A 24,469-nucleotide genomic window follows, 5' to 3' on the forward strand; every position below is an offset into this window, starting at 1 on the left:
GAGCACCCGCGATCCTCTCATCGCGCATGAAGACCCTTCACTTCCAGCACGAGGACACGAGCAGAGATCTGGGAACTCCTGGGCACCCTCTGGAAAGACCCCGAGCTGTTCGTTACTCGGCTGTCTTTCCTGCAGGGGACCTCCTTGCTCTGACGGCATCTAAACAGCCGTTGATGGTGACGTGCTGCTTAATTGCTGGAGCTCTGAGGCTTGAAGTTACCAGGTCGCACTCTCGTGTAACTCTCAGTAGAAATTTGCCTGGGACCTAAGACCTGCGTGAGGGCTTTTTCTACGGCAGGCATGCTCTGCTTTTCTGAGAGGCATCAGCTCCTGTGGTACTTGCAGACTGGTGAGAGAGCATGAGCTAAACTGGCCCAACAAAGCCAACTGGCCCTCAGGCACGTGCTGAGCTGAGCAGGTCTCAAACACGCTATGTACTGTGCTGATGGAGTGGTAGGCTAGGGCTGGGAGGGATTTTCTTAAAAGATTTTTGTTAAGCTTTCATTTAATATTACAACGCGTCTGTTAGACAAAGGTGGTGACTTCGTTTTTCTCCTCTCTACCCACCCCGAAAATGGCGTTGGCTCTGTGTGTGCAGGTGCGGTTGTGGTGCCATCCTTCTTCCCTTGCGAGTGTAAGGTCATCAGGAACGTTATATACAGATTTACTTGTATAAAGCTGGAGCAAAACATGGAGTGAAGCCGAGTTGGATAAAGAAATAGCTAACTAGCTTGGTCTGTGGGATTCTTTTCTGCATGTTTTGGGGAGAAAAAAAGATTTAATCTCTCTCTGCTGAACATTTTGAGCAATGTCTACCTCCTGCCTCATTTTCTGCTCCTGCGTCCCCTGCCCGGCCTCGTAGCTGCCCCTGCGTTGGTGTAGCCCTGCGTGCACGAAGGAGGTGGTGGACGGCGAGTTCAGAGGCTTATTGAAAGCTGTTGGACTTGATGGTGACAAAAGTGCCTCTGTGCAGGTTTCCAGGACAGTGAAATCTCCAGGGTGAAGGATCTGCCTGGCCGTGCAGGTGATGGATCCTATTCTCCATCCGTAGGATCCCCCAGTAGAGACTGAGGTGCCTGGGGCAACACTTGCCTCTAACCATTGGCACTACCTGAGGATGTTTTGAGCCAAAAAAAGGGGAGAAAAATACAATGTAAAGCAGGGCTCTTATTTTTAAATAAGGCTGTGACGAGATCCAGCCCACGGCAGGTGATGTAGGTCCTGGCTCAGGCCGGGGAGGGCCCGTGAGGTGAGTGAAGGCACTGGTGGATGCGACAATCATGACAGCAACGTCCTTGCTGCTAAAATACCAGTTGCTCTTCTGTGTTTGTAAGGCATAAAGATTCTGTTCCACTCTTCCTCGGCCAGCTGTCTTCTCGGAGATGCAATCAAAATACTCAATGCAAATTAGAGCTGGTTCAGTCCTGGCCAAACCCTTCCCATCCTTTGCTTTGCGCTGGCTAAGCTCCCGCGGCCACCGCTTGTGACTGTCCTGGTGCAAAGGGCCCTGTAGCGTCCCCATCACGTGTGGCTGCTCTGTGCGCGCTCACTCCGGTGCCGGAGACGGGACATAGGTCAGCAGCTCCCCGAAATGGTTGTTCAGGACTGCAGCGGCTCCCCCTCATCCCCCAAAATCGCGTCCCAGCTGCATCCAAGGCAGGGTAGCGTTGGCATTGGTGAGGAACCAGAGGATCCAGAGGTTAATCCTGGGAACAGTCATCGCTGAGTGCTGGCAGTGGGTGTCCAGGATCCTCTCCACTTGGGCTTATTCACCCAGCACCGCATGAACTCGGGGCGACCAAAGCCTCTGGCTGGTAATTTCAGCAGGGAGGAGGCAGCCACTTGGTCTCCTCACCTGGCTTTGAGACAGCTCCTTTCTCTAACCCTGCACCAGAGCTGTTGAGCACGCCCTGAGCCGCCAAAGCCTTGTGAATCAGTTGGGGGTAAAGATGCCAAGAAAAGTCCTTAAAAAAATCAATAATTTTCCTCGCTTTTCGCCGGACTGCCAGCTCTGTGGGTGGAGGGACTCGTGTTCGGCCTCTTGCCTTTTGTACGTGTTTTGGTGCCTCCGGTACTTGGGAATATGCATATTTTAATCATTTTTTTCCAGTAGTATGCAAGAAGTGCGATGGACCTGTGCAGTAGTGATGTGGGCTCAGTAAACATTTTGTACTGATGTTGCTGGGTGCGGGTGGCTGACTTTAATCTGTTGGATGAGGAAAATGCCGGCAAAGTGACTTGTCGCACATGGTGGCTCAGGGCAGAGAATGAAAGCCCCCATATGTACAGCGTAGCAACGGGCCAGTCCTTCCTCCAGCTGCAGTTGCTGGCTGGAAACAAGGCGGGAGACAAAGGGGTCGGAGTGGGGAGAATGAAAAGGATTTTTTAATCCTATAACTTGACCTGCTTATTAGTTAATAACTCAGCTAAGCCATAATCCAGTGGCGAAGCGCTGCGGCCGCTCGCTGAGCTCTCCTCGGGAGGAGCGTGTTGGAGGGGCTGCTGAGCCGTGGTGAGTGCGAGCGTCTCGTGGAGGGGGGAGAAGCTGAAGCGGGGAGCCACCCGCGGAGCCGGTCCCTCTCCTTGGGCCCTGCAGCCCTGGTGAGCCTTGTGGTGGGAGCCTGGGGCAGAACGGGGGCCTTGCTGCCCTCCTGGGGGGTCGGGAGCCGGGAGGGCTGACGACAGGCCATGGCTGACCCCTGCCCCGTACCCACAAGCAGGGCTTTCTGTGTCCTCCCCGCCCTCGGAGCTGCAGCTGCTCCCTTATTGCTAAAATAAGGCGCTTTTGGCCTCTTCCTGCTGGTTCCAGCCTCGCTAATCTCTTGTCTAGACGCCGCGGCCGGGCTGCTTTCGGCTGCCGCCTCTCCTCCAGCTTCCGCAGTGCCCGGGGCTGCGGCCTGCAACTCCCCGGGCCCCCGGTAGCGGGTTTGGGGTGCTCCCCCTGCCCCCCCATCCTCTTCAGGCCCCCCCTCAGCCCTGCAGGGTCTGAAGCCCCCCAGGGCCTTGAGCTGGGGGCGAGGGGGCACCGCTCCAGGCCAGGGCGAGCCGAGACAGCCCGGCCTCACTTCCGCACTACATTTCCCGGCGTGCCCCACGGCCGCACCTCCCGTTCCGGGCGGCGCACTCGCTTTCCCAGCCTGCCCCGCGGCGCGGGCGGTGGCGGGGACGCGGGGGCGTGTCCGTCACGTGACGCGGGGTATATAAGGGGCGGTGCAGCGCCGGCGGCCCCATTGTTGTCGGCGAGCGGCGGCGGGGCGGGTCCGCGCGGCCGCAGCCCCAGCGCGCGCCCAGCCGCCCCCGGGAGCCGCCCCCGCCCCGCCCGGCCCCGCCCCGCCCGTGGGGACCCGGTGAGTGGGGGGGGGGGGGGGTCCCGGCTCGCTGCCCCGCCCCGCCCGGCGGGCTGGGGGGTTTATAGGGGATGGGGGGGGCGGCCTCTCCCTTCTGTGGCAGCTGGGGGCCTATAGGGGAGAGGGGCCCCAACGGCTGCGGGGCTTATAGGGGCGGGGGGCCTTACGGCTCCCCCTCTTGCAGCTGGGGGCCTATAGGGGGCGGGGGGGTGTCTTTTCTGGCTGGGGGGCATATGGGGGATGCAGGGGCCGATAGGAGATATGGGGGCCTTTTTCCAGCTGGGGGGACCTATATAGGATGTAGGGGCCTATAGGGGATGGGGGGCCCTCGTCCAGCTGGGGGGCAGATAGAGGACGCAGGCACCTATAGGGGCTTGGGGGGCCTATAGGAGAGTGGGTGCTTTTTCCAGCTGGTGAGAGCTATAGAGGATGTTGGGGGCCCTTATAGCTGGGGACCCTATAGGGGATGTGTGGGCCTTTTCTGCCTGCAAGGAGGGGGGGACTACAGAGGATGCAGGGGCCTATAGGGCATAGGGGCCCCCTTCCAGCTGGAGCACCTATAGGGGATATGGGAGACCCTTACAGCTGGGGCCTATAGGGGATGGGGGACCTTTTCCAGCTAGGGGCCTATAAAGGATGTGCGGGGCCTAGGGGCTGTGGGTACCTATAGAGGATGTGGGGGACCCTTACAGCTGCGGGCCTATAGGGGATATAGGGTGCCTTTGCAGCTGAGGCTCTGTTGTTTTGGGGCCTGCAAGGGCTGTGAGGCACCCTTATATTTGGGGGGCTCTGTAGTGGATGTGGGGGGCCCTTGTGGCCCGGGCTCGCCCCTCTCCTGTAGCTGGGGGGGGGCTATGAGGGATATGGGGGGGGACTGAGGGTCCTATGGAGGACGCAGGGTGCCCTTATAGCTGCTTTGTCCTCTAGGGACCTATGGAGGATGCGGGGGGACCTTGTAGGTGGGGGCCATGTTGGTGTGGTGGCAGGGTTGGGGGGGGCGTTACCGGGGTCCCCGAGAAGCCCCGTAGCGGCGGGACCCCCCGCAGCGCAGTGGGAAGGAGCTGGTGATGATGGCGGGACACCTCGGCCTGGAGGAAGAGCCGTCGTGGGGGTCCTGGGCTGGTGTCCCCCAGGTGGGGAGGGGTCGTTGCGGGGCGCGGCCGCCCCATCGCAGGTGTCCGGGGGTGAGGAGGGGGCTGGGGCGATGCCCCCCGCCCCGGTGGGTGACGCTGGGACCTCCACCAGCCAGCGGCCAAGAAGGTTCCTCGCTGCGCTGTGACCGCCACCCTCCGCGGGGCTGGTGCGGTGCGAGCCCGAGGTCTGCGCGGGAGCGGGGCCGGCCCCGACGGCCCGGGGTCCCGCGTGCTCCGCGGTCCCCTCGTGGCGTGGTGGCCGGGACCGGCGGCCTCCAGCCGACCTTGGCCGCTGCCCGGCGCGAGCCCAGGAGCTCGTGTCAGCCGGCACCTGAGTTCTTGCCCCTCTCACCCGGGTGAGAAGAGCGTCCAGGAGCCAGCGTTCGGCTCAGCAGCCCCACGCTCGCCCTCGGGAGGAGCTGGACCAGCAGGACAACCACAGTGATGTTCTGCTGCCCTCGCCTTCGAGGTCTTCCTCACCTTTGTGGTCTCCTACGCCCTCACCTTCATGGTCTCCCTTGCTTTTGAGGTCTGCCATTGTCCTCGCCTTCAGGGTCTCCCTTGCCTTCACGGTCTGCTGTGCCCTCACCTTCGAGGTCTTCCTCACCTTCATGGTTGCCCTTGCTTTTGGGGTCGCCCTTGCTCCTGGGGTCTCCCATGCCCTCACCTGCGTGGTCTCCCTCACCTTCATGGTCTCCCTCGCTTTCGAGGTCTCCCAGTGCCCTCCTCACCTTCAGGGTCTCCCTCACCTTCCAGGTCTTTGGATCAAGGTCTTCTGTGGAGCCACCACGTGCGATGTGGGGCAGAGCCGCTTTTATGGCTTAATTCTGACGACGAGCAAAGGGACCACGTGGGGCTTTTTGGGGACCAGCCTTTTCCATAGCACCCGCCTGCCCGTCCCCAGGAGGTCGGGCAGTGGCGAGGGAAGAGCTGCCCACCTTCAGCCGGCACACGGGGGCGATTCGGGGCTCTAGGACACACCGGACCCATCGCTGCTGATTGTGATGCCGGTTGCATAAAAGCGCAGGCTCCAGCGCCGGCAGCGCTTGAGTCGGGGGAGCTGTAGCCTAGATTTACTCGTTAGCTGCGTTCGTTAGCGGCAGCATGGAAGAAGAAACCAAATTTTCTGCCATAAAAACCCGAAGCCGGTCGCTCGCCGAAGTCCTGGTGGTGTAAGGGCCGACCCAGGCTGAACTCGGATCTCCGGCGTGCCGACTGGCCGCAGCGTCCCTGAAACGCAGCCCAGCAAATCCATCAGCCTTCCGGCTGCGGAGGCCGGCGGCCGAATCCTTTGGGAAAGCCTCTGACGCCTAATTTGCAAACGAGCCGAACTCTTCACGGTGGCCAAGCAGCCGTCCCTTCCCCGGGGTGGAAATTATTTAGTCTTGTTTCTGGGCTCATCGACACGAGTTTCTACCCTCATTCCTGCCCCGGGATAACGCCTGGATTTGCCGGCCCACGGGCCGGGAGCGGTGTGCTCCGTGCCGGGTGTCAAGCAGGTGGAGGTGCCCCTGGATCCAACCGTTTCTGCCGGCTCCCGGTTTAATTCTGCAGCAATTCTCCAGCGTGAGCTTAATATTTTACCCCCTTGGAGGGGGGTTTACGTGCTCCGCCGCGTCTGGCCGCGTGCTTGAGCGGCGCCGGACCCTTCCCGAGCGGCGCCGGACCTAAACCAAAGCCCTTCTGCCGCCCCGGGGGGTGCCGCAGGGGCTCCCCGTCCCGCCGGCCGTCCTTGAGGAGGTGAGCTGCTTCATCTGCTCTTCGGAGGAAGCGCGGAGCGAGGCTTCGGCTTCTCTGCGGCTTTCTGTTTGCTTTCCCTCGGCCATAAACGCCGCTCGTCCCCGTCGCCGCTGGGGTCGGGGCTTTGCCGCGCGCCCCGGGGGGGTTGGGGGCGATGGCGGCAGCTGCTTTTCCGCTTACCGGGGGGCACCGACGGGTTTTTTTTATTCCGCGCGACCGCAAAGCTACGGGGCCGTGGTTGCTTTCGGGGCTGGCGGGGAGGGAGGGTGCTCGGCACCTCGGCGCGCTCCCCCCCGACGTCACGGCGCGGTGCTCCGCAGCGATGCTGCCGTGTCATCCCCGGCAGCGCTAATCCTGCTGCATAATTGGTAACGAGGGAGAGAGCCGAGCTGGGGGCGCCCGCCGGAGGGGAAGCCCCTTTTTGGGTGGGTTTCACCTGGGGGGGGTGAGACCTTTTCCCCTTGAAATCGCTGCCGAGAGCCGTCCTCATCTCCGGAGCCGGGGGGGGAACACGAAATCGCAGCCTGGCTCCTTCCAGCCGCCGGCTCTGCCTTCGCGCTCCGGCGTCGCCTTCCCGAGAGACGCCGAGCGCTGCGGCGGGATAAAATGGGCTCCTTCGGTTATTCCTCAATTACATTTTTCGGGTTTTATCCTGCGTGCCACAATCCCGTCTTAAATACACCCAGGGCGGGGTTGGGATGCTTCTCCGATGCCCGGCGGGCTGCTGCGTAGCCCGGGGGTCTCTCCCTGTGTATGTGTATATATATATATATTTATTTTCTTCCTCCTTGTACTTCATTCCCATCCTCGCTCCTCATCGGCCACTGAAATAATCCCGTGTCCCTGTATTTGACACCTCTGATCCCTCAAGACCCCGGGAAGCTTTGTCAGGATCCGCTTTTGGCTCTTGCTTTTTATGGGAAACTTATTTCAGCCGGCGTCCCCCCAAAAACTGGTGCTCGAGGGATGTGGTTAAAGCAGGTTCTAGAGGGGAGTAAATACGAGGAGGAAATCTGGGTCCCGGAGCCCTTGATCCGTGAGTGATTTTTGGGAGCCATCACAAAATCCACAGGATATTCCAAGGGTCCCCACCTGGGAATTACAGATTATTCTGGATATCTGGAAATCGAACCGCTCACCGCTCCGGAATGGCTGTTTCGGTCTCCGCCGGGACAAGCCGCGGTGGAGGAGCAGCCGGGCAGCGCACCCGACGTGGATCGAGGCTCATCGAGAGGCGATGCCGGAGTCACGGGAGGCGAAACGCAAATCGTTAGCAGGGCCTGGACCGAGGGCGGCGGGATCCGTTGGCGTCGGCAAACGAGCCTTTCAGACCCTGGAGCGTCGTGGCTGGACCGGCCCTGCCTCGGGAGGCTCTTTGCATCCGTGATTACACAAGTCGCGTCTCTCTCCCGAGTCCCTCCCTGCTCCCAAAGGCAATTCCAGCAACGGCTGACGTGGAAAAAAAAAATTAACGTTTTCAGTTGAGCTCCTTCCAGTGCGCTTTAACAGCGGGAAGAAGGGGAATGGGGGTCGCATGGCCCCTTCCTCACAGTATTTGAGTCAAGTTTTCTCTTTCCATGTCCCAAATCCCCTCCTCGGGGCTTTATCTCCAGTTAAAAACCGAACAAAACCCGCAAATGGTTTATTTTAATTTTTTCCCCCCATTCTGACTCTTGCCGCTGTCGGTAATAGATTTTTATCATAATAAAACACTATTTTTTTTTCCCTGGCTGTGCCTTGGAGTCGGGAGGCGAGGAGGGAGGAGGAGAGGCTTTCCCTGGGGGATGAGTCCGGGACGAGTATCCCTGCCGTAGGGACGCCGCCGGCTCTTTGCCCCCTTCCCTCCTTAAACCTTCGCTTAAGCCAGACCCCGACCTCTGGGCTAAATCCTCGTCCCGCTGCGGAACGAAATCCAGCACGAGGACGAGGGTCTCCTCGGGCCACGCAGCCCCCAGCCCCGTGCTGGGTCTCGGGGGCTTCTGCGCTGCCAGGCTCGCGTCTGCGCCCCGGCTATTTTCAAAAGTGGGCGTTTATAATTTCAAAAAAAGGGTAATTTGAGCTAATAAGTGATTTAAATTGGCCTTTGCATCGCACGGCGGGGCAGCTTCGGCCACGCTGACGGAGGAGGAGGAGGATGCTCGCGCGGGCAGGGAGCTTCCAGCGTGGCGCAACGCGACGAAGGCTTCGTTTTCCAGCCGCCCGGCGCGCCGTCCTCGGCCCCAGCCGTCCCTCGAGGCGGCACCCCGGGGTGGGCGCCCACCTTGCCGCCTTCGGCTTCTTTTCCCCCAGCTCCGGGGCGATTTCGGAGCCCCCTGAAGGCAGCGAGTCGATTTTTTTTATAAGAAACGTGATTAAATATGAATCGTCTCCCGCTGGATCCAGCCGGGGAAGGGTCCGGTCTCCGTCGCCGGCCGCCGCGTGATGCTGCAGGTGGGGGTGTCCAGCCGGACGCCGTCGCTGCTTTTCCTCGCCGTAAGCGCCCGAGGGAGAGGGGTTTTTAAATGATATTTTGAAACTTGGCTTTGGAGGGACCGGGAGAAATCGCAGAGGCTCTCCTCATTAATTCCCTCCTTCCCAAAACGAGGGCGACGAAGACGGCAGCCCAGCCCGGCCTTGATGATCGGAGACCCCCGGAGCCGCGGACGGGGCTTGGCTGAGCCGCCGCCACGAGCATCGCCGTGCGGGCAGCACCCACGGGAGCGCGGCCAGGGATCTCCTGGGCACGGAGACGGGGCCGTTTTGGGGCGATGGAGGTGGTAAAATATGGGGGGGGGGGGGGTGTTGGGGTCGTGGTGCCGGGCTCGGCGGGGCAGCGACGCTTGAGCGGACGTTTTCTGCCTCCGCTTGTCCCCTCGGCTGGCGCACGGGATCGGCGGCGTTAAATCGGCTCCTTAACTGGGCCGGCGCTTGCGCTGCTTCAACGGCTGCTTTTTTCCCCCTTTAACAGGATTAAGCAATTTGCCTACCAAAAAAATACCCTAAAAAAGCCGTATTTAAACCCAAGCCGTGGCGTCCGTGGGCTGGGAAGTCACACCCTGCTCGGGGGCTTTGCCGCGGCCCCGGTGCCGCTGCGGCTTTGGCACCCGCGCGTCGGTTTTGGGGGAGCAGAAGGGCACCGGCGTTTCCGTTTCGGCTCCGAAGGTGCCGGAGGGGATGCGCAGCCCATCCCTGAGCGTTATCCGGGTGCGGGCAGTGCCTCCCGCTCCCCGTTCGCCCCCGAATCGCATCCGAAGACCCTCCAATGCCGCTGCTCCGCGGCCGCTGCGGCCCCGGGTTCCGCAGGGATGCCGTTGGCTGACATGCTTTTTTTCGAAGCCGGTTGTTCCGTTGCCATGAGAACGGCGGTCGGAGCGGAGGGAACACAAAGCGGAGAGGAGACGGCACAACCGGGCGGGTGCTGGGCTCCCCGGGGAGGGGACCGGGCGTCCCGGGAAGCTTTCCCGCTCCAGCCTGGCCCCGGGCACGGGCGCGAGGGACGCCCTGGGCTTGGTTCAAAAGCAAAAGCCGCCGGCGTTGCGGTCACCCAGAAGCGTCGGGAGGACGAGGAGCGATGCTCGCCGGTCTTCCCACCGCAGGATGGGCTCCCAAAAATCCCTTACCCAAACTGGGGCCGAACGTTTCCCGGCATCCGCCGCCTGTTTTGGAACACGCAGGCGTTAACGAGGGGGCAGGAGAATGCCGGAGACTCTCCCAGCAAAATCCCACGGGGGTTTATTCCTTTCCTACGGCTTGGACGGAGCTGCCGACGCGGCCTCGGCGACGGGTGGGTAACCCCTGGCGCATCCTCAGCCTGTTTGAAGCTTTAGGGGTTTTTTAGCAAAGGCGTTAGCGAGGGCGACGAGCCGCCGGTGAAGGTTATTCCGTGGGCGACGCGCGCGGCGGGCGGCCGTGCCGGGGCGGCGCCAGCTCCTCTCTGTGTAAAACTGGCGTCTCCTTTTGCTTGGGGTTAATTCGGTTACGAATCGGTGTAGAACAGGTCGGTGGGAAGGGAGCTGCGGCCATCACCCTGCCCGACCGCCTGACCCCTCCGGGGCTGCCCCGATATTAAAGGATGTCATTAAATAACATTAAATAACCGCGTGCAGCTCCCTCCTGCAGACCAGACGCGGGGAGGATGGGCTCGCCTCGGAGAACCGTGGTAACGCGCCGGGGATCGGAGGCTTTATCCGGGGTGGGGAGGGCAGGGAAACCTTTCCTGGTTGTCCCGAGAGAGACTGGCTTATCCAAAATGCCGTTACGTCTTCTTGCCTTCTCCGCAGGGACGCGGTGAGCCCGCCGGCAGCTCTGGGGGCCGGCGCCGGAGAGCCGGTGGCGAAACGCTCCCCCCTCGCCGCCCGCCGGCTCTCCATGCGAACCGCGGCCAAATGGACGCAATCGCGAGCGCCGGCCTCAAGAGGAAGTTTGAGGATGCGGACGTGGGCTCGCCGGGCTCCAACTCGGACGACGAGATCTCCAACAGCGACAGCGCCGACAGCTGCGACAGCGTCAACCCCTCCAGCTCCGGCGGCTTCATACGTGAGTGGTCGGTGAACGGTCGCCGTCCGCGTTCCCGACCTCCGGCTGCCCCAGGCGCCTGGACGTGGGGCCGGCTCTGCCCTTCCCCTGGACGTGGGGCCGGCTCTGCCCTTCCCCTCTTCGTCCCGTACAACCCGCGTGGGGCGATGAGCAGAGACGCGTCGGTCCCGTCCGTGCGGGTCGTGCCGGACCCGGGGCGATTTCAAGTATCGCAGCCCAAATCGGTTGTCCAAGGTCCGTCGTGGATCTTTTCCGTCCCCCTCCCGGCACTCGCCCCTACGGAAGCATTTTGGTGGCGATGGGGAAGGGCTGTGGGGTTAATGGTGGGCTCTAGGTGGCCTCGGAGGGAAGAGCCCGGCCCGCGCGGCCGCGGCCGTCGCCCAGGGCCAGCTCGGGGCTGCCAGCGTGAGCTTGACCTGCTCCGGGGAGCTCGAGGGCTCCGGGGTGTGCGGAAAAGCCGCTTTCCAGCGGGGCAGGAGATCTTCACGGGACTCTCCAAGGGGGCTCTTTGCTCCTAACAGCCCCTCTCTGGCTTCCTCCCCCTCTCCCGCAGCCACCTCCATCCTGAAGCGGCAGAAGCAGCTTCGCAGGAAGAATGTCCGCTTCGACCAAGTGACCGTCTACTACTTCGCCCGGCGCCAGGGCTTCACCAGCGTCCCCAGCCAGGGCGGCAGCTCGCTGGGCATGGCCCAACGCCACAACTCCGTCCGCCGCTACACGCTCTGCGAGTTCGCCCAGGAGCAGGAGGTGAATCACCGGGAGATCCTACGGGAGCACCTCAAGGAAGAGAAACTCCACGCCAAGAAAATGAAGGTATTGCCGGGGAAACTGGGTGTCGCTGGCGAAATCGGGGCGATGCCGCAGCCGGCAAACACCCGGCTGAGCTTTGGTGGAGCTTGAGCGTCAGCCAGGTCAGAGCGGAGAGATCCAGGCTGCCATTTCACACCGGCTGGGGACGGATTTATCGCCGCTAAATTCTTTGTATTTCTTTTACCTCTTTTTTTCGTGTCAATGCTGCACGCGGGTTCGGCCAGGCGACATCAGCCGGCTTGACGGAGCTGTCAGCCAAACCTCCCCGGCTCTGCGCTGGTAGAAATTCCAGTCTGGGAGGAGGCAGCCGGGCTGCGTCGGGGGAAGATCGGGATCTCGGGTGGCTCTGCCTGTTTTCCAACGCGTCCCAGGTTGGGTCTGCGCCCTCGGACGTTGCCCGGAGGCTGGGCTCTGCTCGGCGGGATGCTCTGCAGCGCCTGTGGTCCGGCTCCCGTTGCCACGACAGCCCGCTTCGGGCAAAGGGACGCAAATCCAACCGGCCGCCTCTTTATTTTCTTTATTTTTTAATTTTTTTTTTTTTTTAAACCTAGGCTTTTCCACTAGCTCCGCAGGAGGCCACGGACCTCTTCGTCCGCCGCCTCCGCGTGTGCCGGCTTTCAGAGGGCTGGGGACCGCCGCTTATCCTCAGTGCCAAGATTTGGGGGTGTTTCAGTGCGTGGGGAGTTTGAAGGACCAAAGCAGGGAGTTTGAAGGCGCGTTGCAGGACCCGGCTCTGGCCCCTCCGTGGCTTTCAAACCTCCTTTTCCCCAGGAGGATGCTCTGCAGCTCCGCTGCTCTCCTGGGACCCTGGTATTTTAAGCGGCAGAAACCTCCTTTTCTCTCTCTATTTGCAGGGCGCCGTAGCAGAGGGAAGACAGAAAAGGGATTCTCTGCTCTGAATTCTTTTATCATTTACTTTTTTTCCTCCTTCTTTCTCCTATAAACTGCCGTGAGCCCGCCCGCGGTCTGGCTGACGGGGAATCGCACGGGGACGGCTCTGGGTGGGGGGCTCAGCTCGCCGGGCCGGACCCCGCTCGGTGCTGGGGGGCAAGGGAAGGCTCTGAGCTGGGTGATGGGTGGTCGGTAGGGACCAGCAGCCGGACGGAGGGATGTTCATCCCCATCCCGCCTCGTGCCGGGGTTCGGTGTCCCCCCGGCCGGGCACTGACGCTGCCCCTCTGCCCCGCAGCTCACCAAGAACGGCACGGTGGAGTCAGAGGAGGCGGACGGCCTGACGCTGGAGGACGTCTCGGACGACGACATCGACGTGGAGAACGTGGAGGTGGACGACTATTTCTTCCTGCAGCCGCTGCCCACCAAACGCCGCCGCGCTCTGCTGCGAGCCTCCGGCGTTCACCGCATCGACGCCGAGGAGAAGCAGGAGCTGCGGGCCATCCGCCTGTCCCGGGAGGAGTGCGGCTGCGACTGCCGCCTCTACTGCGACCCGGAGGCCTGCGCCTGCAGCCAGGCGGGGATTAAATGCCAGGTGAGTCGGGGAAGGAGATGCTGGCGATGAAACAGCGTTGCCGGGGCTTGTCCTGGTGCCGGCGCGCTCTCCTTGGGTGCTGGCTGCTCCTGGAGGGGCCGGGGTGCAGCTCCAGCTTGTTTTGGGGACACCTCGCAGGGGAAGACGACTCCCCCAGTGCCAAATTCCCAACGCCAAGCAGTGCCGGGATGGATTTTAGGCTCTGGGGAGGGATTCTCGGGGATCCTGGAGCTGCCACGTCTCCGTCTCCCTGCCAGGTGGATCGCATGTCCTTCCCCTGCGGCTGCTCCCGGGACGGCTGCGGTAACATGGCCGGTCGGATCGAATTCAATCCCATCCGGGTGCGGACTCACTACCTCCACACCATCATGAAGCTGGAGCTGGAGAATAAGCGTCAGGGCGGGCGGCCGCCGGCGCCGGAGGAGGAGGCAGCAGCTGCTGCCGCTCACGGCTCCGCCGGTGACTGGCTGGGGCCGCAGCCGGCCGAAACGCAGGACTTCCAGGAGTTCATGGCGGAGAACGAGACGGCCGTCATGCACCTGCAAACGGCGGAGGAGTTGGAGAGGCTGAAGGCTGAGGAAGACTCCAGCAACGGCTCCGGCGTGGAGAGCTTGGGCGTTTGCATCCTGGAGGAGCCCCTGACCGTGCCGGAGGGTTTGTGCCCGGGTCTGGCCGCCCCCATCCTCATCCAAGCCCAGTTACCTCCGGGCTCATCCGTCCTCTGCTTCGCCGACGGCTCGGAGCAGGCGGCCTCGGCGGTGGGCAACCAGCCCTACTTGAACGATGGGCCTGTGGTCTACTACCAGGTGGAGCAGAGGCCGGTGCCGGGCGCCAAGGGCGAGAGCGGCCCGGCGGAGCCGCCGGCGCCGTCCTCCTGCCCGGGCGAGAAGGATCCCGGCGGCGTCCCCGTCCCCGCGGTGACTTGCAGCCGAGCCGCCGCTGCTGCGAGCAAGGGGGATGCGTCCAAAAATCCTCCCTCGCCCCCGGAGGCCGCGCCGTCCTCCGAGGGCTGCCGAGCGGCGGCTGCTCCCCGCTGCCCGCGCTCCCCGTCCCCCGTGCCGCCGGAGCAAGCCCCGGAGCGGGCGCACGAGCCGCCCTCCGCCGAGGAGCGCTCGCTGGGGCCCGTCCTGCCCGTGTGAGCGGCCCCGTCCCCCCTCGGCGCTCGTTTATTTATTGACAATATTTTATGGACCGGCAGCGGCTGCTGGTGGTTATTTAATTGGGGGAGGGGGGTGGGGGGGAGAGCGGGGGCCGCTTTGTACAGAGGATTTTAAACGGCGTCGCCTCGCCCGCTGCCGGGATGGTTTTCGCAGCTCGGCCGATGCCGGCGGCCGCTCGGTCGCTGCCCGTGCGCCGGGACACGCCAGACCTGGAGCCTCCCGCTTCCCGTGGCGGCTCCTTCCCGGCCTCCTCCCCCTGAGCCCCCCCCGCAGCCCCCGCCCGCCAGGCTGCCGGGAGACCTCTGCCCTCTTGGTTTTTAATGAAAAAAAGACCTTTTTTTCCCTTCCCCCCCCTCCCTTCAATGAATGTTTACCAGGCCGTGTCACAACCCAGCACCTCCGAGTGATGCTCCAGCCCCTTCCCGAAGGCACTGCCGCCGGCCACCGCAGCCCCACCAGGGCTCCGGAGGGTCGGGAAGGACCCGGCGCCGGCAGGGAGGCTCTAATTGCACAAGAGGGGTGAGACCGCGGCCCGCAAACTCTCCCAAGAAATCGGGGAGGGGCGGGAGGGCGGTTTTAACCACCTGGATTTGAAGAGTTTGATCCCGTTGCGGGCTGCGGCACGGCCCTGATGGAGAAGCGTTGTCCGTCTGTCTGTCCCCGACAAGGAGGGGTCAAGGCAAGCGGCTGCCGCGTCCCCCGGCCAGGCAGTAAAAGCACTTTGCGTCCCCCCAGCCGCTCCCGCAGCGCCGGGACGGGGCCTCCCTTTTACCTCCTGCCGAAACCGGCCCCGTCAAAGGTCTCTGCGCTGCGTCCCGGGGGGCTGGACCCGGGCGGGGGGCAGGACCCGGGCGGGGGGCACTTCTCCAAGCGCCCCTGCCCTCCCCGGCGGCTTTAACCTCCGCCCTCGCTCCAGCCTTATCCTGGCCGAGGAGAACCATCTCCTGACGTTTACCAGACTCCGGATGAGCGAATCCGCTTTTTTAAGGAGAAAAATGGGGAGGAGAGAGCGGGGAGCAAAGAGCCCCCCACGCCCACGAGCTTCCTGTGCCGGAGGGTTCAGTCCAATACGGCCCCGCGGCTGCCGCCCTCGCTTCTCCTCGGGAAACCTCGCCGGGGACGCTGTTCCCGAGGGGAAGCGTCCAGCGGGAGAGCCGGGAAATCTGGGGGGAAAACTGCAGCCTGACGAAGTCCTTTAACGGTTTTGGGCGGATTTGTTGCGGTTTAAGGCCCTTCTCGCGCTCCTGGCGGTCGCCTCCCTCTGTCGAAAGGAGTTTAAAGGGGTTTAAATCCCCTTTGCTGCTCTCGCCGCCTTGGCCAGCGGTTCCAACCGAGCCTTAAGCCCAGCAAAGCGGCTCTTCCCCACCCGTCCCCTCCCTCCCTGCCGGACCGAGCCCCCGGGGCCGCCGTCCCCGTCTCCCGGGGCAGAGCGGAGGGAAGGGGCCGGTTTCTGCAGCAGGAGGGGATGTCGGTGCGCGTTACCCAGCCAGCGCCGATCCCGGCGGCCGCTCTCCCTGCCCTCGGCCGGCACACAAGGGCTAAACCCGGGAGGAACAAAGCCTTATCCCTTGCTGGGCGCTTCGCCGGCGCCGGCCCCGCGTCCCTTCCCGGCGGGGAGCTGCCACTGTGCCGGCGCCGGTTTGGCCGTGGGGGTTGTTTCAGCTCCTGCACAAACCGGAGCAACTCCCGAGCTGCAAAAACGGAGCAAAGGGTGACACTTGAATAGGTTAAAGTCTTTACATTTTCCCCCCTTTTTTATTTTCAACGGGCTCCGCGCTCCCTCCCCAGCTCTGTGTCCGGGCCTTCGGCCACCGCAGCCAGGTCAGGACGCGCTCGCGCCGGGAGGCGGCTCATTAGGCGACTCGTTAGGCGAGCCCGGAGGCTCCGTCAACCGACAGAATGAATCCTAAGACGCCGGTTAGGATGGGTGCTTTCACAATAAGCAAAGAACTAATAGGATTTATTCTATTTTTACAAAGATAACTATGCTGTTAATAGTGCAATGAAAGCGAATTTCTGCCTTTTATTATTATTTTTGTTTGGTTTAAACGTACTCACTGACACTAACGCTGGTTCCACGCCGGCTCCTGCTCGATTCGTCGCTGTGGAAGAACTGGACCAGCCCGTCTCGTCTCTGGTGCTACCGAGCTGCCGCGGGAGCCGTGGCACGATCGCAGCGCCGAAAGCCAGGCGTCCCCCGGCTCCTCGTCCTATTTAAACGGTGACTCTGCACCTCCTAAACCTCCCCGTCTCACACTGTCTAATGTGGCTTTTTTATTTTTAATTTTCCAGTGTGAACCCAAAGCTTGTCCTCCGCATATTTTTTTAATTTCCACACCCCCCCGGCCTTTTCTGTTCTTTTCATGGTGATAATGCTGTATTTAAAGAGAATATTTAAGTGTAAAAATAAAAGAAATGCTCAAACGTGCACGGCGAGTTGCATCTTAGAGGGGGTTAAACCCACCCCGGTGAATTCCTCTTTGGTGGGGGTCTCAAATTCCTGCAAAAATAGCGAGGGCAGGGGGTCAGGGGAAGGGATTTCTTCTCCAAGAGGTGAGGGAGGAGCTCGGAGCTGGCCTGGCGCACAGGTGGGCTATTTCTAGCCCTCCTTTATACCCGAATAATGCTTAAAAAAGGAAATTTCCCAGGTGTTAGCGTGCCCCGTCCGTGGGAGGGGGAGCTGGCGGTGGGACACGGAGCATTTCCTGGCGCGGGAGGGAGGTAGGAGCCTGCAGAGAGCCGCTCGCTCGCTTTCGTCTTTAATAAAACACTGAAAGTTGGTTTAAATTCACTCAGCAGCTGGACGTTTCTCATGCAGCAACGGGGCGAGGCGAGACGCGGTGGGCTTGAACCCCTGAACGCAGCCTGCAGCGGGGAGCTGCCACTGAAGCCCCCAAAGCCGCCTCTGCCGAGGGGAAAGCGCAGGGCTAAGATCCAATTAGGCAGAACTTGACGAACGCGGCCCGTGGCCTCCGCTGAAGGCGTCGGTGCAGTTCAGCGCCGCCTTTCTAACCTGATCTGTGCTGGCAGCGGCGTTTCTCCAGCCCCGGCGTCCTCCCTCCCATCAGCCGGCGTCGGCGGCAAGGACTCCCCGAGACAGGGACGCTCCGGGTGGCAGCCGCAGCCAAACAAAAGCCCAGGAACCCCCCGCCGAGGTCACACGGGGATTTGGGGCCTTGTCTTAACCCCTCAGGGAGATTTTTGTATTTAAGACTGCTCAGTGGGGTAAAGGAACTACGTAAAACCCTCTGTGTGAGGCACAGAGCAGCAAAACCCAAGCTGAACGGAGCCCGCTAGTACGAGATACCGAGGGAAGTGTTTACAGGCAGCGGAGACGCTCGTTCTCCCCTCCCGTAGTTAAAGTGACGCAGTTTAAGAGCCGTAACAGCGAAGCCGCCTCCCTCAGCCGCCGGCGGAGGGAAGGCAGGGATGGGGCTCGGCCCCGCGGCATCACCGGCCCGCTCTGACACGAAGGGGAAGAGAAGAGCCGGCGCCGGCACAAACCTCCGGCGCGGGAGGGAAGGAGTCGCGTCTTCGCCCCCACGGCAGCACCGGGGCCCCTCGCGCTGACTCCGGGCCGAGGTCTCACATCACCGAAAGGCGTTTTCTTTTTGCGGCGCCAGGTTGGGAACCGCCAGGTCGGCGCGCGACGCCAGGGGTGAGGGTGCGCAGCCGGCGGCTCGGCCGTCACTCCTTGGCCCTGACGTAGTTGAGGGACAGCAGGACCATGCTGTTCGCCAGGAGGGAAGCTTCGGAAGCTGAGGAAAATACGAGCGCGGGGTCAGAGCCGCGCTGCCATGGCCCAACCGCTCCAAACCTCCTCATCCCGAGCCGCCAGTGTGGCACCGGAGGCTGCAGGGCTCCCCCTTGCCCCGGCCCCTCCCTCCGGGGGCTTTTTGCTCTGCGCTGCGTCCCCCGTTTCCCTCCCGCTCCCGTTTCGCTTCCCCCGGTGCTGCTGCGGGGCTTGGATCTGCCACCGCAAGGTCTCTGCGGGACAGGGACACCCAGGCACAGGTATTTGTGGGTTTTCCGCACCGACACGTCCCTGGAGAGAGCCAGCGCAATCCACTGCATCCTCCTCTCAGCGAGGAGGCCCCAGGAGATCAGCAGGGCAGCCCAGAGCCCCCCGCCAGAGCCCCAGAGCCTTTTAATCCCTATTAAAGCCACCGTTCACCCCAAATTTCCCCAGAACCAACACTCCCTGTGCCCGCAGAAACTCGAGAGGCTCCCAGGTCCCCCCTGCCGTTACCTTGCAGCTTGCAGGAGAGCCCCAGCCACTGCTCCAGCCACGCTCTGCACTCGGACATGCCGAGATGAGTGGAGTTCAGGCCACGGAGGTAACACGCCTACGGAACAGGGGAGAGGAAAAAAAATAAGGACACGTTCAGGGACGGGCACTCCAAGTCACACGAAACGCCGGGCATCGCGCCGTGATCCTTCCTTGGCGTGACGCGGGGCTCAGCAATGCTGAACCGTGCCCTGTGGTGCCCCGGCATGGTCCCGGCATGGCAACCAGGCTCAGAAAATGCCTTCCCAGAGCAGAGGGGCTGCAATCCGCCTCACGGTGGGTCTGGAGGAGCGTGCCCTACCCCGACGCAGCTCTGCTAACGACGGGGAGGGCTGGGATGAGGCAACCCCGGGTAAAGCAGCCGACGCGGGGCTGGAGGAGGCGTCCTCACCGCTTTCAGCTCCTCCTCAGACAGCTGGCCCAAGCCCAGGCGCAGCATGGCACGGTCCAGGTGCCGGATCTCCAAGATGTGGCTCCGCAGGCGATGCCTCAGGAAAAAGGTCGGCAAGTGAGGGGTCAGAAACAGGACCTGGCTGAGGGCTTTCTGAGAGGGAAAACAAGGGCAAGGTCACCAGTGAGGGTGTCCACCCCCTCCAAAAATGAGCGTCCGACACAAGCGCATCTTAAATCAAAGTCTCTCCCATTCCAGACGTGCCCCATATTTTGTTCCCCTTTAATTATCTGGCTAATTGTCCTGCCCACGCTGAAACCCCAAGCAGCGCCCGGCAGTTCTCGTTACACCCAGCTTGGCTGCCTGGCCCAGCGCGCGGAGTGGGTGTCGAGACGTGAGCTCTGTCCCGGGCTGGACACGGGTGTCCGGGGTGAGTTCAGGTGTGTGGGACGGCTCAAATGTGGCCGATGGTCCCACTGAGCCAGGGACCCACAGCAAGGATGGACAAACAGTCTCGTTTTGGGGCTGTTTTCATAGAATCACAGAACAGTTTGGGTTGGGAGGGATCTTTAAAGACGATCTAGTCCAACCCCCCCGCCAGTGAGCAGGGACATCTTCAACTCAACCAGGGTGCTCCGAGCCCCGTCCAGCCTGACCTGGGATGTCCCCCAGGATGGGGCATCTCCCACCTCTCTGGGCAACCTGGGACAGGGTTTCACCACCCTCATGGTGAAACATTTCTTCCCTATATCCAGTCCAAATCTCCCCTCTTTTAGTTTAAAGCCATCACCCCTTGTCTTATCGCTACAGGCGCTGCTAAAAACCTCGTCCCCATCTCTCTCCCCAGCCCCTCTCAGCCCTGGCAGCTGCAGGAAGGTCTCCCCGGAGCCTTCTCTGCTCCAGGCTGAGCCCCCCCAGCTCTCCCAGCCTGTCCTCCCAGCAGAGCTGTTCCAGCCCTCGGAGCGTTGCTGGGGCCTCCTCTGGCCCCGCTCCAGCAGGTCCATGTCTCTCTTGTGCCGAGGGCTCCAGAGCTGGACGCAGCACTGCAGGGGGGTCTCCCCAGAGCGGGGCAGAGGGGCAGAACCCCCTCCCTCGCCCCGCTGGCCACACGGCTTTGGGGGCAGCCCAGGACACAGCTGGCTTCTGGGCTGTGAGCGCAGATTGCCGGCTCATGTCCAGTTTTTCATCCACAACTGGACTGGTTTTAGGGCACAACTGAGTGGTTTAGCACCTCAGTGCTCTTCTCCTGAGCTGCTGGCAGGAGAAAAGCCACACTCACCACATGAGACACCTGGAGCTTGTTCAGACCCAGTGGAGATCCCGAAAACAAACTTCTCACAGCATAGAGTTCGGCCACGCGTGGCTGGGAACCTCGCTGCACCTGAAAGAGCCATGGCGTGCGTTGCCAACACCTCCCTTGGGCGTTCATCACCAGGCAGGGCCGAGGCGGCGGCAGTGGCACAGGCAGGACGGGCAATACCGGCCACGGCACTGACATACCTCGGCGCAGAGCTCCAGCAGGCATTTTTGGAGCTGCGGCTCAGGCAGGGAACGCGCTGCCAGGGCTAAACTCTCCACCACGTCTGGATACAAGTCTCTCCGGATGGCATCGTAGGCGTCCAGGAACTCAACCTGCTGGTTGGGGGTCCAGAAGTAGCGGATCAGGAGCTGGCGCGGGAAGAAATACCTTGGAGAGAAGAGGAGACAGCAATTCAGGGAGGAAAACTGCATGCACGAGCTGGGGCAGTCGGATTTCGTGCTGCTGGAAAGAGGCACAAGCAACATCCTGCACCGGGGCAGTTCATTGCACCCCTAGGAGCTGCGGACAACCCTTTCAGTGAGGAAATTTGTCCCAATATCCGACCTAAATCCCTCCTGGCGCAGCTTGAGGACACTTCCTCTCGTCCTATTCCAGTTCCCTCAGCCACTCCTCGTCAGACTTGTGCTCCAGACCCTTCACCAGCTTCATTGCTCTTCTCTGGACACGCTCCAGCACCTCAGTCTTTCTTGGGGCCCAAAACAACACAGTACTCGAGGTGCTGAGCACAGGGGCATGATCCCTGCCCTGCTCCTGCTGGCCACACCATTGCTGATACAAGCCAGGACGCTGTTGGCCTTCTTGGCCACCTGGGCACACTGCCGGCTCATGTTCACGGCTGTCAACCAGCACCCCCAGGCCCTTTTCCCCGGGCAGCTCTCCAGCCGCTCCTCCCCAAGCCGGTAGCGCTGCACGGGGTTGTTGTGACCCAAGTGCAGGACCCGGCACTTGGCCTTGTTAAACCTCCCACAGCTGATCTGGGCCCATTGCTCCAGCCTGTCCAGACCCCCCTGCAGACCCTTCCTGCCCTCCAGCAGAGCAACACTCCCGCCAGCTTGGTGTCGTCGGCAAACCAAGGGTGCACTCGATCCCCTCGTCCGGATGGTTGACAACAATGTTAAACAGAACTGGCCCCAGCACGGAGCCCGGGGGACACCACTGGTGACCAGCCAACAACTGGATTTAACTCTGTTCCCCACAACTCTCTGGGCTCGGCCGTCCAGCCAGTTCTTTACCCAGCAAAGAACACGCCCGTCCAAGCCATGAGCAGCCAGCTTCTCCGGAATGCTGTGGGAAACGGTGTCATTCATGAGTCAATCGGTTCTGAGAAGGTAAACAACAACCACAGCCTTTCCCTCATCCACTAAGCGGGTCACCTTGTCATAGAAGGAGATTTGCTCCTCCAAAGGCCACAGCGAGCTCAGGAAGGAGCGCTCCCGGCCATCGGATCGCTGCCGTGCCCAGCTGGAGCTCCCCCACTGCAGCCGAGGCTCAACAAAACACCTGTATCTCCACTCTATATAATTTTACGCAGTGGGGGCTCCCACCCACAGGACACGAAAGCCAGGCAGCAGAACTGAAAAATCCAGGGGTTTAGCCCGGATTTAGCTCTGGCAGGAGGACAGCTGGCAGGGAGAGGGACGTTCGAAGCACTACGAAGACAGCTGGGAGGGAATTGTGCAAGGAGGTTTCTCCGGCCAAGCACGCACAGGGCCGTTCCCTGCGTGCCAGGGATTATTTCTCCGCGTTAGAAACAGGGAGCCGGGCAGGTTGCTGGCACGTGGGAGCCGGTATTGCGAAACGATCACTGGGCTCGTCGGGCTACGGGTATTTTTTATTACAGCGAGAGTTGGAGAGAGGAAGGGAGACCATCTGGCTAGATTTGTAACTTTAAAAAAAACAACTCAATTCCATGAAATTTAAGATATCGGCCCAAAGGAGTCCAAAGACTGGGGCCACGGCCAAACCCTGGCAGTCACGGCGATGCTGGTACTCACATCAGGACGATGACCAAGAAGTTGGCGAAGGGTGGGATGGCGATAACTCCGATGGGAATGGCCTTGATCACGTCCCTGCGAAACTGCCTCCGGAATTAGAAGAAAGAATCAGGATCTGATGCCAAACTCACAAAATTCAGTCAAAATTAACAGCCCCAGCCCCGGCTGCAGCTTCCAAACGCTGTTTTTAGGCAGAGACGGCGCCTCACCCGGAGGAATTGCCCTCTCTGACCCACCGCTGAAGCCCCGCACACAAACTCAAGCCCTTTTTCGCAGGGAGGAAACGTCCCCGGCGGCAGCAGGGAGGCAGAGTCGGGCGCTGCGGCACTGAAACACAACCCGAGCGCCGCGCCGTACCTGCCGCAGCCTCTCCATCTCACGGTAGGGAAGCTGCTGAACACTCAGTCTCTGACGGGACATTTTAGATTTGATTTTTCGTATTTCTTTTACTTCCAGGAAGAGCGCTTGGATTCCTGCTGAAACAGAGAGCACCTTCAGGTGCCGATTCCCGGGCTAACGCCTCTGGGGATGCGGCTTTTAGGCCTGGGAAGGGAACAAGTTGCACGTTTCCAGCTGCCTCCGTTCTCTCTGGAGAAGCGGAAACGTTTCCTCCCCCCTGGGACCCACCTTTCGTGAAAGTGGCGTACAGCACGTAGAAACGGGGGAAGGTCCTTTCCAAAAACCTCTCGTACCTCCCGTTGATGTGCTTGGCTTTCGACGCCAGGGCGGCGAGGATGGACCTGGAGCCGGCTTTGGTGGAGAGGCAGCACACCGGGAACCTGCACCCCCCACAGCCCCCCTGGATTATTTCTGTCAGTGTTTTGCAGAAAAGGCTCTGAGGAATGTGAGGGTTGGCCCGGAGAGAGGCGGGACGCTGGGTTGTGGGGCTGCCCCCCCAGAGAGGAGACAGGGTGCTGGGAAGCCCCCCTGCCCCACACGGGCAGCCCTGGCCGGCCCCAGGCAGCATGGGGGTGGGGATCAGGACCCGGCCCCGTGTGGTCAGGGGCTCCCCCAGTGCCGGGGGGGGGGGGGGGGGGGCAGGATCGGTAAGGAGGTGATCACACGCAGCGCTGGGGAGGTGGATGGGGCGCTCAGGGTGACATGGGGTGGGGTGGGGGGACACGCTCCACAGTAAGTAACAGGGGCGGGGGGGGGTGGAGGAAGGAGAGGAATCGGGGGGCACCGGGGACCGGAGGAGAGGACCATGGCCAGTACCGGGAGGGCTGCACCGAGGGAAGGCAAGGCCGGTAACAGGGGGCGGGGGGGGGGGGTGGGGTGTAGCCGGTACCGTGCGAATGTCGGGAGACATGTCCGGTATTTGGCGGGGGGGGTCGGGGCTACGGCGGGAGCGCGTGGCCCGGGGCGGTGTCACGGCCGGTGCCGGGGGGCGATGCCCGGTGCCGGGGGGCGATGGCTGCCGCCGGGGGGGGGTGGACCGGTCCCCGCTCACCTCGGCGCCCCCCGGGCGGGGCGCGGCTCCAGCAGCCCCCGGGCGCGGCTCAGGCCGGCGGCGGGGCCGGGCCCAGGGCCGAGGCGCCAGAGCACTCCGCAGCAGCCGGCCCTGGACAGCGCCATCTTGGCGGGTCACCGCCCGGGGCCAAAGGGCGAAGGTCACGCGGGGGGGAGGGGCGGAGAGAGCGCGAGCGTGGGGGCACTGAGCGCTGATTGGCTGACGTGAGACGCCAGCGTGAGGGAGGGCGGAAGAGCCGCGGACCGGTCATGTGACCGTAGGCGGAAGTGGCTCCTCGGGGCCGCCGGGGCGCGAAGCGGGGCCTGGACGGGGCCGGGCCGGGCCGGGCCCCCCTCGCCCGGCCCCATTACCGGCGCCCTGGGCCCGCGGCTGGGGGCCGGGCACCCCTCGGAGCTCGGGGCCGGGTCCCCGCTGGGGGTGCCCCCTCTCCAGCGCCGCTTTAAGGCCCGCGCAGCAGCGCCGGGGGAGCCCGGGCGGGCCGCGGTGCTGTTCCGGGCTGCCCGTCCCCGTCCCGAGCCCTTGGCTTACGCGGCGCCTGATGGTTACACGTTAGGGCAGTTGGTGAAGGCAGGCGAGGTGAGTTGGGCCTCCTCTCCCCTTGTACCTGCTGCAGCGGGTGGTTGTCGCCAGAGCCGGGGGTTAAGCCCGTTCCCTGGCCCTTCGAGGAGTGCCCCTGCCCGTGGCAGGGCTGCGACTCGCCCTCAGCTGCTGCTGCTGCCTGGCCCCAGGCCCAGGGAGGGAGATCAAACCCCTGCTGCGGGTCCCCAGTGAGGGACAGTGTGGCAGGAGAGGGGCCGTGGTCCCCCCCTAGAGC

General features: G+C 62.5%; 2 protein-coding genes across 2 annotated transcripts; one reads left to right on the forward strand and one right to left on the reverse strand.

The window, feature by feature from the left end:
* Positions 1-10,440: 10,440 nt before the first annotated feature.
* CSRNP2 (cysteine and serine rich nuclear protein 2) lies at positions 10,441-14,169 on the forward strand (the record flags this gene model as incomplete). Its single annotated transcript, XM_082011800.1, has 4 exons — positions 10,441-10,735; positions 11,289-11,548; positions 12,734-13,030; positions 13,288-14,169. Exons 1-4 carry the CDS (start codon positions 10,585-10,587, stop codon positions 14,167-14,169), a joined length of 1,590 nt encoding a protein of 529 aa, XP_081867926.1. The 5' UTR covers positions 10,441-10,584.
* Positions 14,170-17,877: 3,708 nt separating this feature from the next.
* On the reverse strand, positions 17,878-23,759 carry LETMD1 (LETM1 domain containing 1; the record flags this gene model as incomplete). Its single annotated transcript, XM_082011886.1, has 9 exons — positions 17,878-17,948; positions 18,440-18,536; positions 18,870-19,022; positions 20,149-20,250; positions 20,370-20,556; positions 22,185-22,267; positions 22,542-22,657; positions 22,812-22,963; positions 23,635-23,759. The coding sequence occupies 9 exons, from the start codon at positions 23,757-23,759 to the stop codon at positions 17,878-17,880; spliced, it is 1,086 nt and encodes a 361-aa protein (XP_081868012.1).
* Positions 23,760-24,469: the final 710 nt, after the last annotated feature.

This window comes from Phaethon aethereus (genome assembly GCF_964289735.1).
Source record: "Phaethon aethereus genome assembly, chromosome: 29".
NCBI lineage: Eukaryota > Metazoa > Chordata > Aves > Phaethontiformes > Phaethontidae > Phaethon > Phaethon aethereus.